Source organism: Megachile rotundata, chromosome 9 (assembly GCF_050947335.1).
Source record: "Megachile rotundata isolate GNS110a chromosome 9, iyMegRotu1, whole genome shotgun sequence".
In the NCBI taxonomy this organism is placed as follows: Eukaryota; Metazoa; Arthropoda; class Insecta; order Hymenoptera; family Megachilidae; genus Megachile; species Megachile rotundata.
In genome coordinates, this window is record NC_134991.1 from 14,320,743 (window position 1) to 14,338,663 (window position 17,921).

A 17,921-nucleotide genomic window follows, 5' to 3' on the forward strand; every position below is an offset into this window, starting at 1 on the left:
TTTTGTTTTAAATAAAATATTACTCAAGTTTTCAATCAGCTGTAAAATGTGTTGAAACAACTTTCAAAGATTATTTATAATTCTTTTTTTTAATTAAAATAATGAGTAGTTTCTTCGTAGTGACTGTTATTAATTATTATAGTGACTCTTATTAATTATAATTAAAGAATGTTATTCTGATGGAACGCAACAGTTATGATTGATTCGAAAATTTATGAAAATTACATTAACTAATGAATAACGCCTTTCATAATTCAAATGATTTAACTCTCCCGATCCAGTAATCACGATTTAATACTCAACAATTGCGGCCAACGTGTAGATAAGCTGAATATAAAAGCAAATTGTACGCTAAAAAGATTACTCCAAGGAGAGAGAAAAGATTTACGAGGACATTTTACGTGAATCTGGTAATCCCCATGTCATTTTCTTCGAGACAGATTTTCTTTTCGTTTCACCGTTCTGTTAATACTTTGTCATCCATAATCCATAAATTTCAGAGGACTTTAATCTTCATTTTCTGGAATGAGACATTATGGTGTTGACTTATATATAATGTGTCCTAAAAGAAAACAACCTTCAATCTTACAGAATACTTCACTATTTTATTTATTATTAAAATCTTCACATCCTTTGAGGGCACAGTGTCTAATTAATTAGGAAATTTATTACAAAAATTGACAGAGGACGATTATTTAAATTATTAAATTTCTATGTACATAAACTTCCCAATTTTTAATTATTATTCTTTTAAATTTGCAAATTTCTAAATTTTTGAATTTCTACAAAGTCGAATTAATATTATACTTCCATCTTATAGAATTTACTTTTTCTATAGTCTTACAAGACTATTTTACACAGGCTGATTATTTCAGTGTCTCAAAATGGAGGTCAGAAAATCTTGCAAAACACCGACGCACCGTAATCGAAATTTTATAATTAAGAATCTCGAAAGAAGTCTTTAACTTACTCGCAAAGATAAAACCATTGCCTGATGGCGTTTTCAGTGACTTCAGCGTTGACAGTCACAGTGTTAACAGAGAAATCTCATTTCCGTAGTGTACGGTCTTCCGCTCGTTATCTCAGTTTCAATGGCGTTTCGTCTTCCTCGATCGTTCACCTTCGGCACTTGCGAAATAATGACATAGAAAACGAGCTACGCGTCGACCGTCGTGTAATGGCTTTCCAAGCCAAAACTCATGGTAAAAGTCGAAAGAAATTTCATGGTCACTCGGATTCCTTTACTGGTATGGCCGGCTGTCATCCTCGCCGCCGATGGACATTTTTTACGCTAAATTTACTCGACCTCAAGAATGATCGAACGTTCGACGCGGTTCTTATTGAATTACACTCGTAGAATAATAGGTGGAATGTTTCGGAAGTAGAAGTTGCATTTTTGGACGTGATAACAATAACTGTGAGATGGTTATTTGGTAAAATAAATTTTACGTATTTACTTTATGTGAATCCATGTTTGGGCAATGGAAGAATTATAGAAGTTTGGGAAATTTGAAAACTTGAGCACTTCCTAAAATTTAGAAACTAGGAAATTTGCTTAGAATAAAATGTTTGGGAATTTGTAACATTTAAAACGATACAAAGAAATTCAGCTTTGTAAATTTTTTGTTTAAGCCAACATTACACTCTGCACGAAAAGGCTTGTTCACGACTGCGGTTAGTTCGAACCCATCACTCACGCGCTCATTGTTCAGCGTTCTAATAACTCCGAAACAAAGCCTCAATCAAAATTTTGGCAGAGGAAAAGGTTGTTCAGAATCGTTCCACCTATCACTTCTTTCTAAAACTTACTCCAGTTTTGGAACTATAAGATCATTTTAATCAATCATCAATATATTCGAAGGACTGAAAATGTTTCTTCATTAAATTCAAACAAAATTGGACATTTTCCATCTCCATGTAAAAACAATTTTGAAGATTTCGATAAAACTTCAAATATATTTTGAAGTAAAAATTTAAAGAAGTATATAAAATTCCCTTGGAATTCATTAGCAATTCTCACTCGCGCCGATGCGAGTCACGTTCTCCCGCTTTAATCTCACGATATTCGATCGCAGAAATTTTTACGCGTCCAAGAAGTCTCGAGGACGACCAATTTGAAGACCTCTCGAAGAATCCGTGGAATTCATTGATACTGTCGATCGATCTGTCGTAAAAACAACCCAAACTTCTTGGCACTTCGAATTTCTCGAGCCTCGAACAGCTCGTTCTTCGCTAGATTCTTGCTGATTCGATTTTATTGACCTTTCGAGTTATCTCGCGCGATTTTTCAGGTAACAGTGACGTCCTCGGCGGGGAAAATTGAACGATTGAACATCACCAGCGAGAATGCTTGTCTGGAGCTGACGCCGGATTTCCGGGCGAAACGTCGCCTGGCGGTTCGCGTTTGCAGAAGCTCGGATCATTGCCAGAACAACGCCTGCGTGAGGAAGTGTTGCAAAGAGAACGGGTCTCAAAGAAAGAAGTGCATAAGAAATTATGTGCCCGATTCTCCCGACCGTTTTTACGAAACTGTCTCTGAACTCATGAAAGTAGACAGCGTTACAGGTACGTTCTCTCTTTCTTTTATTTTATTACGCCTTGTGTACTGCGTTTTTCTGCATCGCTTATTCGACTGTCTTGTTTAGCTCTGAAGGTTTATAGTTTTTGGACATTTTCTGTCACACTGAAAATATTCATAAAATATTGTATATTTTATATGTGGTGATAAATATTTTTATTTTGACTAGAATCGTCTTTTTTAATTTTTTGTCATGTGTTATATCACAAATGATTGTGGTGTGACGAATGAAACACTTGTCCAACAATATATGGTCATAAATATTTTTATTTCGAGTAGAATCATCCTCTTTAATTTTTTATCACATATGCAGAGCTGTATCACAAATATCATGATTGTGATGTGACGAATGAATCAGAAACTCTTGTCCAACTATAATTCACAGACGAATGCAACAATATTTTACGTAGACAAATTACTATCGGCAGATCAAAAGATATCATTAGACCCAACATTTCGATGCCAAGTATAAAGAATACACACGGGATTCCCAAGATGTAACAGATAATGAAACGGATTTTTTACCAAGAATGAGATTGAATGATTATAATACACGTAACGACCAGTTCATTGTTGGAAGGACACAGAATATAGGTATTGTCGCGTAATCTTTTCCCGTTGTAACGCCTGTATGCTTAAATTGCGCAAATGGCCGTTGTATCACTCCCATTTACGTAAGATTTATCCTCCTTTGCCAGAAATGATGTAATGGACACTCGAACCGTTCATCATTATTGGGAAAGCAATTTTTGAAGAAAAGGTGAAAGTATGAATACTTGGCTTTGTTCATGGACTGCTGGGTTAGGTTAGCAATAGAAATATGTTCTTTGTCTGTGGTAATAAAATTTGAGTGTCACCCTATTTCTAGATGCATAAGCTTGTGGTGAAAAATTTGGGGGTAAATAATGATAGACTGAAGTGTGTAGAAATTTCTGAATTCCCAAGTCGCTCAATCTTTGATTTCATAATTTTTCAAATTTCTAAATGTTCAAATCTTTAAGTTTTCAAATCTTCAAATTCCACCATGTCCAAATTTTCAAAATTCCAAATTCCACCACATCCAAATTTTTAAAATATCTAAATTCCATCATATACGAAGGTCCCAGTGTTCTGATCCCACCACGTCCAAATTTCCAAAATTCCAAATTCCACCACATCCAAATTTCCAAAATATCCAAATCCCATCATATCCGAAGGTCCAAGTGTCCAGATCCCACTATATCCAAATTTCCAAAATTTCAAATTCCACCACATCCAAATTTTCAAAATATCGAAATCCCATCATATCCAAATTTCCAAAATTTCAAATTCCACCACATCCAAATTTCCAAAATATCCAAATCCCATCATATCCGAAGGTCCACGTGTTCCGATCCCATCACATCCAAGTTTCCAAAATTCCAAATTCCACCACATTCAAGTTTCCAAAATATCCAAATCCCATCATATCCGAAGGTCCAAGTGTTCCGATCCCACCACGTCCAAATTTCCAAAATTCCAAATTCCACCACATTCAAGTTTTCAAAATATCCAAATCCCACCGCATCCAAATTTCCAAAATTCCAAATTCCACCACATCCAAATTTCCAAAATATCCAAATCCCATCATATCCGAAGGTCCACGTGTTCCGATCCCACCACATCCAAATTTCCAAAATTCCAAATTCCACCGCATCCAAATTTTCAAAATATCCAAATCCCATCATATCCGAAGGTCCAAGTGCTCCGATCCCACCACATCCAAATTCCCAAAATTCCAAATTCCACCACATCTAAATTTCCAAAATTCCAAAACCCCTAAGTTCCTAAACCTTCACATTCCTAAATATAAAATTTCTAAAGTTGCAATATATACCAAACCTTCACATTCCTAAATATAAAATTTCTAAAGTTGCAATATGTACCAATTTCAAAGATTTAAACCAGACTTTCTCATTTACATCTCGCATGAAATAAATATGACCGAACTTGTATCTTCGTCCTATGATTTCATACCCAACATTTGTCTACACATTTCTCGGTGCTAACATTCACCTTTTCTTCTTTAAAGAATTCGGTCTGCTGGTCGGATTAAGGTGCGAGTACCAAATGTACATGCTGACCGAGAACGATACATGGAGCATGACACCAGAAGGCTACATCAAGGTAGATCCAGATGTGGAGACATTTCAACACGACCGGTACTGTCTCGAGACGCGGTACAACAGCACTGATGCAAACGTCTTGAATGTTTTTGCTTGCTTCGACAAACCACATCAGGAACCAAGTCCAACAAAGTGAGTCTCTCTTTTGTTTTCATAGTTTTATATATTAAACATTTCAGAATTTAGTACTTTTAGAATTGTTTAAATATAAGTTAGGTTCTGGTGCGACGGATCAAAACATATGTGTTGGAAGTAACGGACAAAACAAATGAACTGCGCTATGCGCGTCCGAACACGCATCACGATGCTTTGTCCTACAGTTACAGTTTTACCTTCGTCAACGAAGCACTGGGCATTTTGTAAAGACATTTTTATATTATTAAAGTATTTTCCGTTCACCTCAGCACTGCAGTTTATTTTCCTGACGCTAATCCTAACAATATGTAATTCTTGTTTTAAGAAAAGTAAGGTTATTTTTTTACTTTAGTTTAAATTTAAATATAAGTGGCCTTGCGAGGACCTAGTGTTAAATCAATGATTTATAATATATTTGACGTATTTATAAATACAGTTGTAGTGTACTATGGTTTGTGAACCACTTCATGCTTGAATTAAGGTGGTTGAACACTATGGCTTAAAAAATCAATGATTTATAATATATTTGACGTATTTGTATAAAATACAGTTGCAGTGTAATATGGTTTATGAACTACTTCATGCTTGAAGTAAGGTAGTTGAACACTATTGTTTAAAAAATCAGTGATTTATAATATATTTGACGTATTTGTATAAAATACAGTTGTAGTGTAATATGGTTTGTGGACCACATACCTGAATGAAGGTGATCGAACACTATGGTTTAAAAAATCAATGATTTATAATATATTTGACTATATTTGTATGAAATACAGTTGTAGTGTACTATGGTTTGTGGACCACATACCTGAATTAAGGTGATCGAACACTATAGCTTAAAGGATAATGTATCTCCGCCCTGATTTATTTGGGCTACAATTTATCACCTAACCCTAACTATTCTTGGTCAAGTCATATAATTCATCATATCAAAGAATGTCAAATAACTTATTCCTCTTATCTTTTTATCCTCATTCGACGCCTCTGCATTACCTGAGAGAATGAAAGTTTTTTCACATTCGGCCTACTTGCACATCTTTTAAAGGTGTAGAAACCAGGATTATAAGAAAGTTTGCTTGATTAGTAGTCGAGCTATCTGCCTGCAGCTACTGTCATTGTTAATTATATGATCTATTAAATCCAAAGTGACATTAATCATTTTATGGAGAATTCAGCATTTTTTTTGAAAATGGGGAAAATTATGTAGATGCAACTTTATTGAACAAATAAAATAACACATCTTTTGTAATTAAAATAATACATCTCTTCATATAACAAACTTTAGTTTATTCATATTACAAACTCTAGGAACGTATGTGTACATTTTATGTTTTAGGAAAATCAATGAATCAAATGAGTACATTGTCGCAAAATGGGTTAACTCATTTGAAGGTTAGGACTTATTTGACGGTTAGACCAATTAGATCAATACATTAGACCATTAGACCAATACAATATCATACCGCAATAAATTAGACCATCAGACCAAGTCAGTAGTTATAAAATAACTATAACTCAACGTGCAAAATTTAGTTTCTTTTTACAAAGTAATAAGAAAGAAGGTTTTTCCTACATATGGTTTTCTGAATCTATTGAAATATGATGCTTTCGTAGCAGCCATTTTTTCGCCCAAGGCAATAAGATGGTGAATTAATATCCGTTATTCAAATAAAACAGCAATCGATTTAATAGCAGATATGAAGGAAAGAAAAATGAGGAGTAGGAAGATGGCTTTCTCTATTGGTATTACCGTTTCTGTCATTGCTGCCCTGGAGGTAGGCTCCAGGGCAAACGACAGAACAAGAAGTCATACACGTAAAGTATCTTCTATCAATTGATGCACGATTTTGATTGATTGCTTTTTTACGAGCGATTTATAACAAATTCTTATCACAAGACAATTTCCCATACATGACACAATGTTAAAGTGAAGCCAGAAAAGTGAAATTATTTGATCCTTGAAAAGTGTAATTTTTAAAATGATAAATTTTATAATTGGAGCAGATTTTTCTAATTTATATAAATCATTCTTGAAATAGTTTATTTGGAATACTTTTTGGAACAGTTTTGCAATTTAATTTAGCAAGTTCATTTTTGGAACATTTCTTTTAAACAAATTTATGGACAAATTTCTGAGATAATTAAGGATGTGAATAAAATACAATCCTTGTCGATAAAAGACTTTTACAGAATATCTATTTTTTATTGAATTTTATACCACGTTAAAATTGCATCAAAACGTGTGCCAATTGAATCTTAAAAGTCTCAAAAAGTTTCTCAAAAAGTCTCTCAAAGTTTGTCAAAAAATTTTGATATCGACTGTACTTTTATTGTCTGTCCAAGTTTACAAAGAACACTGAACTTGTATTAAAAATAACTATTAATACTAAAAATACTGTCGCAATTTTTAGATGCAACTTTACGTCATTCCTTTTGTAAATACAAAAATTTTCAGTTAAAATAATATTATTAGATAATAATAGAGTTTCAATTCATCGCGTAATTTTAGAATCACCAACGTCAGTGCTAGTCGTTAAGAAGTGAAACCTCCTCGTTTCTTTCTGAATTACTCTTCGTAAACACGGATCTATACATATCTCCTGTATTTATTTATACTTCTCCAAATTCTGTAAATACGTTACATTCCGTACTTTTAAAAAGGCGAAGTTTAAGAATGATTTTTTATGAAAGTTTACGTTAAAGTCCTTTTCAAAGATGTAAATTATGGATTTGGGAAATGCAAAATTTGGTGGTTTTTAAATTTTCAAATTTCTAAAGGTTCAAATCTTTCAATTCTTAAATTTCCAAAGTTCCAAATTTCTCAGTTCTCAAATTCCTAAATTTCTAAATTTCAAAATTTACAAATTTACAAAGTTCCAAATCTCTCACTCCCCAAATTCCCAAGCATTCGATTCCAAAACTTCTAAATTCTGAAATTTTCAAATTTCCAAAGTTTCAAATCTTTCACTCCCCAAATTTCCAAGCATTCGATTCCTAAATTTCCAAATTCTAAAATTTTCGAATTACCAAAGATTCAAATCTCTCACTCTCCAAATTTCCAAGCATTCGATTCCAAAATTTCTAAATTCTAAAATTTTCGAATTTCCAAAGTTTCAAATCTCTCACTCCCCAAATTCCCAAGCATTCGATTCCGAAATTTCTAAATTCTAAAATTTTCGAATTCCCAAAGTGTCAAATCTCTCACTCCCCAAATTTCCAAAGTGTCAAATCTCTCACTCTCCAAATTCCCAAAGTGCCAAGTCTCTCACTCCCCAAATTCCCAAAGTGCCAAGTCTCTCACTCCCCAAATTCCCAAAGTGTCAAATCTCTCACTCTCCAAATTTCCAAATTTTTAAATCTCTCACTCCTCAAATTTCCAAAGTGTCAAATCTCTCACTCCCCAAATTTCCAAAGTGTAAAATCTCTCACTCCCCAAATTCCCAAAGTGTCAAATCTCTCACTCCCCAAATTCCCAAAGTGCCAAGTCTCTCACTCCCCAAATTTCCAAAGTGTCAAATCTCTCATTCTCCAAATTTCCAAATTTTCAAATCTCTCACTCCCCAAATTTCCAAAGCTTCAAATCTCTCACTCCCCAAATTCCCAAATTCCTAAATTCTCCAATTTTCAATTTCCCAAAACTCTTAAATTCCCAAACTCTCTCAAACCTAAACCCCCAACTTCCCAAATCTTCTTCCTTCCAAACCCCCCAATTTCCAAACTGCCCACCTCCACCACTTTAAAATAATTCCACAAATAACAAAATATCTAAAGAGCACAAAAAATATTCCCCTGAAATTAGTTCATTATTAACAAAGACGTATAATCGCCACGCGATAAGTATTTCCATACCCGATATCGAAAAACCCGCCAAAACCATTCGCTCGCTCTTGAAATTCAATGGCTCCTCTTTGCAACAAAGCACGGTAATTCAGCCTCGGGGTGTAAACACAGAACAGAATGAATTAAAAAAAAATAAAAGTAAAATAGAATTCATGTCCAATTTGAATACTAAGGACTAAAATTGAACTGATTAAAATTGGACAAATGAAAATCTACGCTTTGCTACATTTTCTGTTCGTATCAATTCGCTCGGGTTTGAAAGTTTTAAGCCGGCGGATGGCGACCATTTATTGTTTGAATCCGTTTGTTTGACTTCACAAAGTTTAAACAAGTAGAACCGGTCGAGTTCGCGAAATTCAATAGGAACTGGCTACGAAACTTTCACATTCGTTGTACTCTGTTTTACATTGAATGTGTGAACCGCTGTACAGTCAATTAGCTATTTTACGATGAAGGATATATCTGTTCAGAAATAATAACATGATAAGGGACAATGAGAAATTATTTCGAAATTCAGATGAGATTTCTTCATTTGGAAAATTTGAGTAAAATTATGCAAAATGGGGGAAACGGGCTTGGCAAGATTAGGTTAGGTTTAGGAGTTGTTAGGTTAGGTTTGTTAATTTTAGTCATTGTAAGAAATTATATTTGAAATTTTGTTTAGGAATTCAGCTGAGGTTTTTTTATTCTGGAAATTTGATTAAAATGAATTATACGAAATGGAGAAGTAGTAGGTTTAACAAGGTTAGTCTAGGTTTAGGAGTGGTTAGGTTAGGTTTGTTAATTTTATTCATTGTAAGAAATTATATTTGAAATTTTGTTTAGAAATTCAGCTGAGGTTTCTTTATTCTGGAAATTTGATTAAAATGAATTATACGAAATGGAGAAATAGTAGGTTTGACAAGGTTATGTTAGGTTTAGGAGTGGTTGGGTTAGGTTTGTTAATTTTATTCATTGTAAGAAATTATATTTGAAATTTTATTTAGGAATTCAGCTGAGGTTTCTTTATTCTGGAAATTTGATTAAAATGAATTATACGAAATGGAGAAATAGTAGGTTTGACAAGGTTAGGTTAGGTTTAAGAGTGGTTAGGTTAGGTTTGTTAATTTTATTCATTATAAGAAATTATATTTGAAAATATATTTAGAAATTCAGCTTGTCTTGTTCATAAAATTAGACTGAAATAAATTACACAAAATGAAGGATGTGTTTGGTCAAAGTTAGGTTATGTTCACTAACTTTGTTCATCGTAATAAATGATATTTGAGTCCACGATACATATAAACTTAGAAAATTTATTTTAACAGGTAATCTTCAATTAATTTCTCAATTTAAATACACAAAATATATTTATCTGAACATATTAAACATGTTAAATATATTTCTGTAGCATGGTACAAAACTAGCGTCAATCTGTACTTTTTATTGCAAATCAGTTACATTACTTAGCTACACTGTTACAGTAAACAATTGATAAGCTCAAATCACTATACAATTCATTTACAATCTAATTGAATTAGCAGAACTCGCTTATATTATCCAAAAAAATGAAGGAAAGACGTAATCACTTTTTCTTCGACTCCCGTTCGCTAATTGAGAGGCTTCGTTATTATTTCATGCTTCGTTCAAGGCGACCGCAAGCAGGTGGCCTCCCAAGAAGCCGTTGCTTTGATAAAACGAATCGTTTCGACTCTGTCGCGGAATCTTATGGAAACGAAATTTCCTCTCGCTAAGTGAACTTTATCTCGAGAACACCGAGAGACGTGACCACCACAAAGAAAACAGTGTTTTCGCGCAGATATTCTCATTATCGCGAAGCCTGAATATAAATCGATTTATTCTGACAATGAACGCGGTGGCGTTCCCCCGTCATTAACGAGCTCGTTAACATCGCTTGATCTTTATTTATGTCTGAATTAAGGAAATTTCGTCGCGTTCGGGATCCGCGCGTTCGAGTGAATCGAGTTGATTAATTTCTGGGTTAACAGAACGATGTGTATGGGCGTGAAAATGAGCCGGTTATGCTCCGACGTTCGAATTGAAGGTTCTTGTGTAATCGATGGAAAATCGTGACAATTGGATGTTCCATGATTTGCAGTTCTAAAGATAGATACTCATTTTTTTACTACTTGCGGTGTGATTATTATCGATTTAATTGTTATTGATCGCGGATGTTGCGTGTAAAAGGGATTCTCCACATCATTCTCTGTGATTTATTGGGAAGTATAGTTATTTAGCTTTCATAGAAAATTAATTTTGCGTGTTCTGAATTATTACAACTTACACTACATTTCAATGTGAAATTTAATAATTAATTACTATAGTGAAATAATTTTTATTTAAACGTAACTTAACTAGCTTCCGAAGAAAATAATAATAGCAACGTGACTAAAATTGCAGGGCAACTAAAATGTAATTAAACACGTCTTAAGAATATTTCTAAATTTTTATTCAACCATTTCGGTGATTTAGCGTGTCCTCTTCCAGACCCACGAGGAACAATGCAGGAAATATCGTAAAAAATAACGAACACAGAAAGAAATATATGTATAGCAGAAAAGGCGAATGCACGGTCAGATGCCACTTCGTTACGACTTGTCCCGATGAATGGCACTTCTTCTATTCATCAGACAAATGGACTTGTACCATTGTTATTTATTCTTCTGTTTGAAGATGCACGGCCGTGCACATTGTCCGCATCACTGGCAAACAACTTGGCTATCTGGCATTGATGCAGCCACAATATACGGCTGTCGTGAAAGAATCTGTGCTCTAGTTTGAACGATTGACCACCACAAACATTCGGTGCATTTTTAACTATGTGCTAAAAAATTTTGGGGAACGATCTTGAGCTTAAAGGAGGTAGTCTTAAGTGATTAGACATTCACTGCCATTAGAAACGATAGAATTTTGAGGTTAATATATCAATGTAAATATATCTTAATATATTTAATGTACTAAAATAAGTGTATTTCAATATTCTTAATACATCAAAGTAAATATAAACCAACACATCAAAATAAATATATTTAATATATCAAAATAAGTATATTACATACATCTATCATATCAAATATACATAAATTAAAATGAACAGTAATATCACAATAAACAGTAATATCAAAGAACGTATTGTTATAGAATCTGTTGTTAACAAGGAAGAATGTTCAACCAGCGTCTTTAATGTATCTCCTCTTTGTTATGATTTCAGAATTGCAGTTTCCAATGTCTTAGAAGCAATCAGTTGCTTGTTTCTGCTGTTGACGTTGCTGGTTTACGCTTGTTTACCCACTCTTCAAAATCTGCACGGGAAAACCTTGATGTGCCATTCCGCGAGTCTTCTAGTGGCTTTTGCTTGTCTCGCTATAATACCGTCGGTGACACCGCCTATGGTATTTGACGAAGATGCTGAGGAACGCTATGCCACCGCATTTTGCTTCACACTGGGTATGTCATCGTATTCTCTTATACAAATTTTCTAATTCATGACATTTTAGTAGCTAAATTATATGAATTCTAAAAAAAATCTTGTTATTTTTTCAGGTTACATCATGCTCTTTGCATTCCTGTCCGCTTTCTGCTGGTTGAACGTCATGTGCTTCGATATATGGCGGACTTTCGGGTAAGACTTCATCTTCTATTTCTTTCTCACAACTCTTTTCCTCTATTACGTTTTTCATTTAAACTTGAAGATGTTACAAAATTACTGAAGCTTTTATTAAAAACAGCAAGTACTTGAAAATGCTACTTTGAGGTATGTACATTTAATAAAAAAATTCAATCAATTTTTAGTAAATAAAAGATGGCATTTTTTAAAGACAGACTATTACTTACCTTAATGAAGATTACTGATGTTCATACTTTTTAAATAAAGTCCTGCAGTCTCACATAAACAATTCTGATCTAACGACACAATTATGATAAACATTTTATAAAATATAAAAGAGTACAAAATAATATGTGTAGTATATATAGTATAGCATATATAATTCAAACTCATGTTCATACTTTTCAAATAAAGTTCTGCAGCCTCACATAAATTCTGATCCAACCATACACTTATGATAAACATTTTATAAAATATAAAAGAGTACATAATAATATATGTAGTATATATAGTATAGTATATATAATTCAAACTCATGTTCATACTTTTCAAATAAGGTTCTGCAGCCTCACATAAATTCTGATCCAACCATACACTTATGATAAACATTTTATAAAATATAAAAGAGTACATAATAATATATGTAGTATATATAGTATAGCATATATAATTCACACTCATGTTCATACTTTTCAAATAAAGTTCTGCAGCCTCACATAAATTCTGATCCAACCATACACTTATGATAAACATTTTATAAAATATAAAAGAGTACATAATAATATATGTAGTATATATAGTATAGCATGTATAATTCACACTCATGTTCATACTTTTCAAATAAGGTTCTGCAGCCTCACATAAATTATGATTCAACCATACACTTATGATAAACATTTCACAAAATATAAAAGAGTACAGAATAAAAGAGTATAAAACAAAATGTATACTATAATAGTATACATAATAGTTTCATCAACTTGTTATGGAACCCCCTATAAACGTCCATGAAAGATCTATCGCAAGATGGCGGATAATCGCGTTCAAATTGAGCGAAACAAAGAGGAAATTAGTTACAAAGTGACTTAAGTACAAGGTGACTAATGCAGCAGAAATCGAGCCTGTCAATGAGGCACGCGATCATGGCGGATCTTTATCTAAAAGTTTTCGAGGGATAATGCGACAAGTACTTTATACGCGGCAATTTTTCAAGTGTCCCGGCGTAATAGATTACCGGGATGATAGAGCTTGTAAGAATAGTTTTTCTTCGACTTAATTTATTCTCCTCCCAAGTCTCGCAACTTGTACCATCGTCCCTCGAGATCGGGAAAAAAGTTCGATATCTAGAAATGAAATAATTAATTCTTTTCATTGGACGAGGAAATAATTGTCTGCGGTTAAATACTTATCGGATAATTGCGATCGGAGTATGGAAGATTCTATTATCATTGATTGCCAGTTTATTAATTATCCGTCGTGGAACGTATTATAGTTAATTCGTTCGAATTCGATGATTATGCTTTAACGGAATTATTTGTCGTCACAATTTCCTAGTAATTATGGTGGTTTAATTATAAGTTCGTTCGAAATTAATTATAACGTCAAAATTATTAAATAAAATAAGTTTAAACTTTAATAAAGATAATGTGAGAGTTTGAGAACATTTTTAAAAATAAGATGCAAAAGAGTTGCAGATCGATCGTTTAAAATTTCCAATCTGATTAATTGATCGGAAAATTAATCTTCAAATATTGTGCCAGATTTAAACGACTGGGGAAATTGTCAATCGCTGATTAAAAACAATAAACGTTGATACGTTTCGTTTTGGAATTTTCAACGCATTCATTACTTCCATCAATTTTTGAAGTACAATAAAACAGCAGAAATATATTTTCGCAGAAATTTATTTATAACATTTCATTATTCATGTATGAATATTTGTATAATAAATTATACTATTACCTTGATACATGACAGTTTTAAAAAAAATCAGAAACAAATTACATCAAGTTACAAATTTTCTATCACAACATTTTAGAGCACAGAAAAATTCATCTAACATTGCAGTATTTTTATTTCAAGCTCCACATTTTTAACCAGCTATTAATCATTCTTTAAACCGATATTGTAATTAAAAAGGGAAGAATGAAACGTTTATCGAATATCGTGGACAGTTATATTCGTTTCCATTCATAAAGTTTTTATACGGTTTCATCAAAGACGTGAATTTTACATCGTTAAATCCTTCGGCGGTCTCATAAAAAAGTACGTACACAGTTACGATGACGGATGAACGATTTTCCTTTCTCATCCAGAAGTTAATCGATTCTATCGATATTCGCACGTGCAATAATCCTGGGCTTGCGGATTCCTAGCGCGATAAATTTCATTCCGTTTCGCCGTTAGGGAATTAACCTTCTCCGTATGAGCGCCGGTAATTTGAGAAATACGCCAACTTTCGTTCAACGGTTACTAATTTCAACGTATCACCGATTTTCTGGCCACGTAACAACGATAATCCGAGAACAGGTTCTCATAGCGCACGGTGGAAACCCGTTTACCGAAATTTCATTTCCAAATTACACCGGACGCTGTTAAAACTAGGATAATGTGTCAGTCGCGGAGCGTAATTCAATTCCAGTCGGATGTTTAACGTAAACTTTGCGCCCGTCAACGACGAATATCCGGTTTCCGGTAATTCCTCGCTGTTACGGATAGCGATGGGCATTCGATCTGCAGTGGGAATTTTCGAAGATTTCGAATTACGGGATTGTATAGGCTATTACATGTGCAAATGATAGGTACGAATACAACTACTGGGGATTTGGGATCTAGGGAATTGGGATTTGGGGGATTTGGGATTTGGGGGATTTGGGATTTGGGGGATTTGGGATTTGGGGGATTTGGGATTTGGGGGATTTGGGATTTGGGGGATTTGGGATTTGGGGGATTTGGGATTTGGGGGATTTGGGATTTGGGGGATTTGGGATTTGGGGGATTTGGGATTTGGGGGATTTGGGATTTGGGGGATTTGGGATTTGGGGGATTTGGGATTTGGGGGATTTGGGATTTGGGGGGTTTGGGATTTGGGGTGAGTGGAATTTGGGAGATTTGGGATTTGGGGGATTTGGGATTTGGGGGATTTGGGATTTGGGGGATTTGGGATTTGGGGGATTTGGGATTTGGGGGATTTGGGATTTGGGGAATTTGGGATTTGGGGGATTTGGGATTTGGGGGATTTGGGATTTGGGGGGTTTGGGATTTGGGGGGTTTGGGATTTGGGGGATTTGGGATTTGGGGGGTTTGGGATTTGGGGTGAGTGGAATTTGGGGTGAGTGAAATTTGGGAGATTTGGGATTTGGGATGAGTGGAATTTGGGGACTTTGGAATTTGGGAGATTTGGGAGTTGGGGTGAGTGGAATTTGGGGGATTTGGGATTTGGGATGAGTGGAATTTGGGGAATTTGGGATTTGGGGTGAGTGGAATTTGGGAGATTTGGAATTTGGGAGATTTGGGAGTTGGGGTGAGTGGAATTTGGGGAATTTGGGATTTGGGGTGAGTGGAATTTGGGGAATTTGGGATTTGGGGTGAGTGGAATTTGGGGAATGTGGGATTTGGGATGAGTGGAATTTGGGGAATGTGGGATTTGGGGTGAGTGGAATTTGGGGATTTTTGGATCTGGAAGATTTGGGATTTGGGGTGAGTGGAATTTGGGGAATTTGGGATTTGGGGTGAGTGGAATTTGGGGAATTTGGGATTTGGGGTGAGTGGAATTTGGGGAATGTGGGATTTGGGATGAGTGGAATTTGGGGAATGTGGGATTTGGGGTGAGTGGAATTTGGGGAATTTTGGATCTGGAAGATTTGGGATTTGGGGTGAGTGGAATTTGGGGAATTTTGGATCTGGAAGATTTGGGATTTGGAATAAGTAGAATTTGAGGAATTTAGGATGTAGGGAATTTTGGAATCTAGGTAATTTGGATCCAGTAATTTGAAACCCTAAACGTCATAAAAATTCATAAAACTAAAAATTAGAATTAAAATTTGAAAATTGAAAGCCCAGTACAAAAATTTATTAGCTACTAACATGATACTACTACCGTACATAACATTATTATCACATGTGAATATCTTATATCATCTAAATAACCTAACCTAACCTAATCTAACTTCTTATTAGCTTGTACCCTTTCCGGCACACATTGCTCGATCACAAGCTTTATATCTTCATTAATTTTCCAAATATCTGTAATTCTTTTTAACCTTGATAATTTGGTTGGGGAGTTGTAAATTATTATGGTGGTTATCACGGTAAAATTATTATGATAAGACACATTATAACGACGTTTATTAATTCAGCAGTTTAAGCTTGTAATTTGCGACCATTAAATTAGTACTGGCATAATCACCCGGAGATGTTCGGATATCTTGGACCTGGAACGCTTGTGAAACTAATTCGTGGGGATAAGTGCCTATATAATTTAGAACTAAGATCAGTTTATTATTAAGTTCAGTGCTTTTGTTCTTCCATTATAGTAATCGTAGCTTCTTTATGAACATCTGGATTAGGCAGGTTGGTAATTATTTTGGAAATAGAATTTTGCGCATTTATATTTCTTAATTTCTAATTCTTTTATTTATATACTTACAAATGTTCAAATCTAGAAATTGTACCTTAATAATTATTAATAATTGTATATTGGTGTTATCAACACAAAATTGATTTAATCCCAGCAGCTATCAATGTCTCTGTCATTCTAAAAATATTTTATTCGATCAGATTATAGTTACTTACGCAAGTGAGATAATAATTTTAAACTATTGACTTCTTTAGCATCGATCTAATCGACCCAGTTCAAGATATTATGGGAAACATTTTAAAAAGATTTCTATGAAAATGTTACTCACAAAGAACAACCTTGTCGTTGCTAGGATAATTTTAGCCGATGATATGTTCTTTTTCTAACGATAAATTATAGCCTAATTATATGTAGTCTATAAGTAGATGTCAAGCAATAATTACGTACTTTAATGTCTTGGTGTTTCGATATTAATATCAGCTACTGTGTTCTACTTCTCATATAAATTGATATACATATACATATATATATCAATTATTGATATATATAATTGATTCATATAGAGATGGGTGTTATAATTTTTCATTTATGCATTGTACATAGTCATCCATATTTTAGAAATTGAGAAATTAAATAATTGAAAAATTGAGAAAGTGAAAAATTGAAGAATTGAAGAATTGAGAAATTGAGAATTTGAAGAATTGAAGATTTGAAGAATTGAAGAATTGAAGAATTGAAGAATTGAAGAATTGAAGAATTGAAGAATTGAAGAATTGAAGAATTGAAGAATTGAAGAATTGAAGAATTGAGAAATTGAAAAATTGAAGATTTGAAGAGTTGAGAAATTGAAAAATTGAAGATTTGAAGAGTTGAAAAATTGAAAACTTGAAAACTTGAAATCGTAAAGACTTAAAAACTTGAAAACTTGAAAACTTGAAAACTTGAAAACTTGAAAATTTGAAATCTTAAAGACTTGAAAACTTGAAAACTTGAAAACTTGAAAGCTTGAAAACTTGAAAGCTTGAAAACTTGAAAACT

General features: G+C 33.7%; 1 protein-coding gene across 3 annotated transcripts in view; it reads left to right on the plus strand.

The window, feature by feature from the left end:
- The window catches only part of LOC100876873 (putative G-protein coupled receptor Mth-like 3), a 49,445-nt gene that overhangs the window by 22,880 nt on the left and 8,644 nt on the right, over positions 1-17,921 (plus strand). For all 3 annotated transcript variants that reach the window (XM_076535648.1, XM_012286429.2, XM_003703787.3), the window contains exons 3-6: positions 2,292-2,565; positions 4,629-4,854; positions 11,909-12,144; positions 12,241-12,319. In XM_076535648.1, the coding sequence (XP_076391763.1) occupies positions 2,292-2,565; positions 4,629-4,854; positions 11,909-12,144; positions 12,241-12,319 (815 nt within the window). The remainder of the gene's footprint in view (positions 1-2,291; positions 2,566-4,628; positions 4,855-11,908; positions 12,145-12,240; positions 12,320-17,921) is intronic.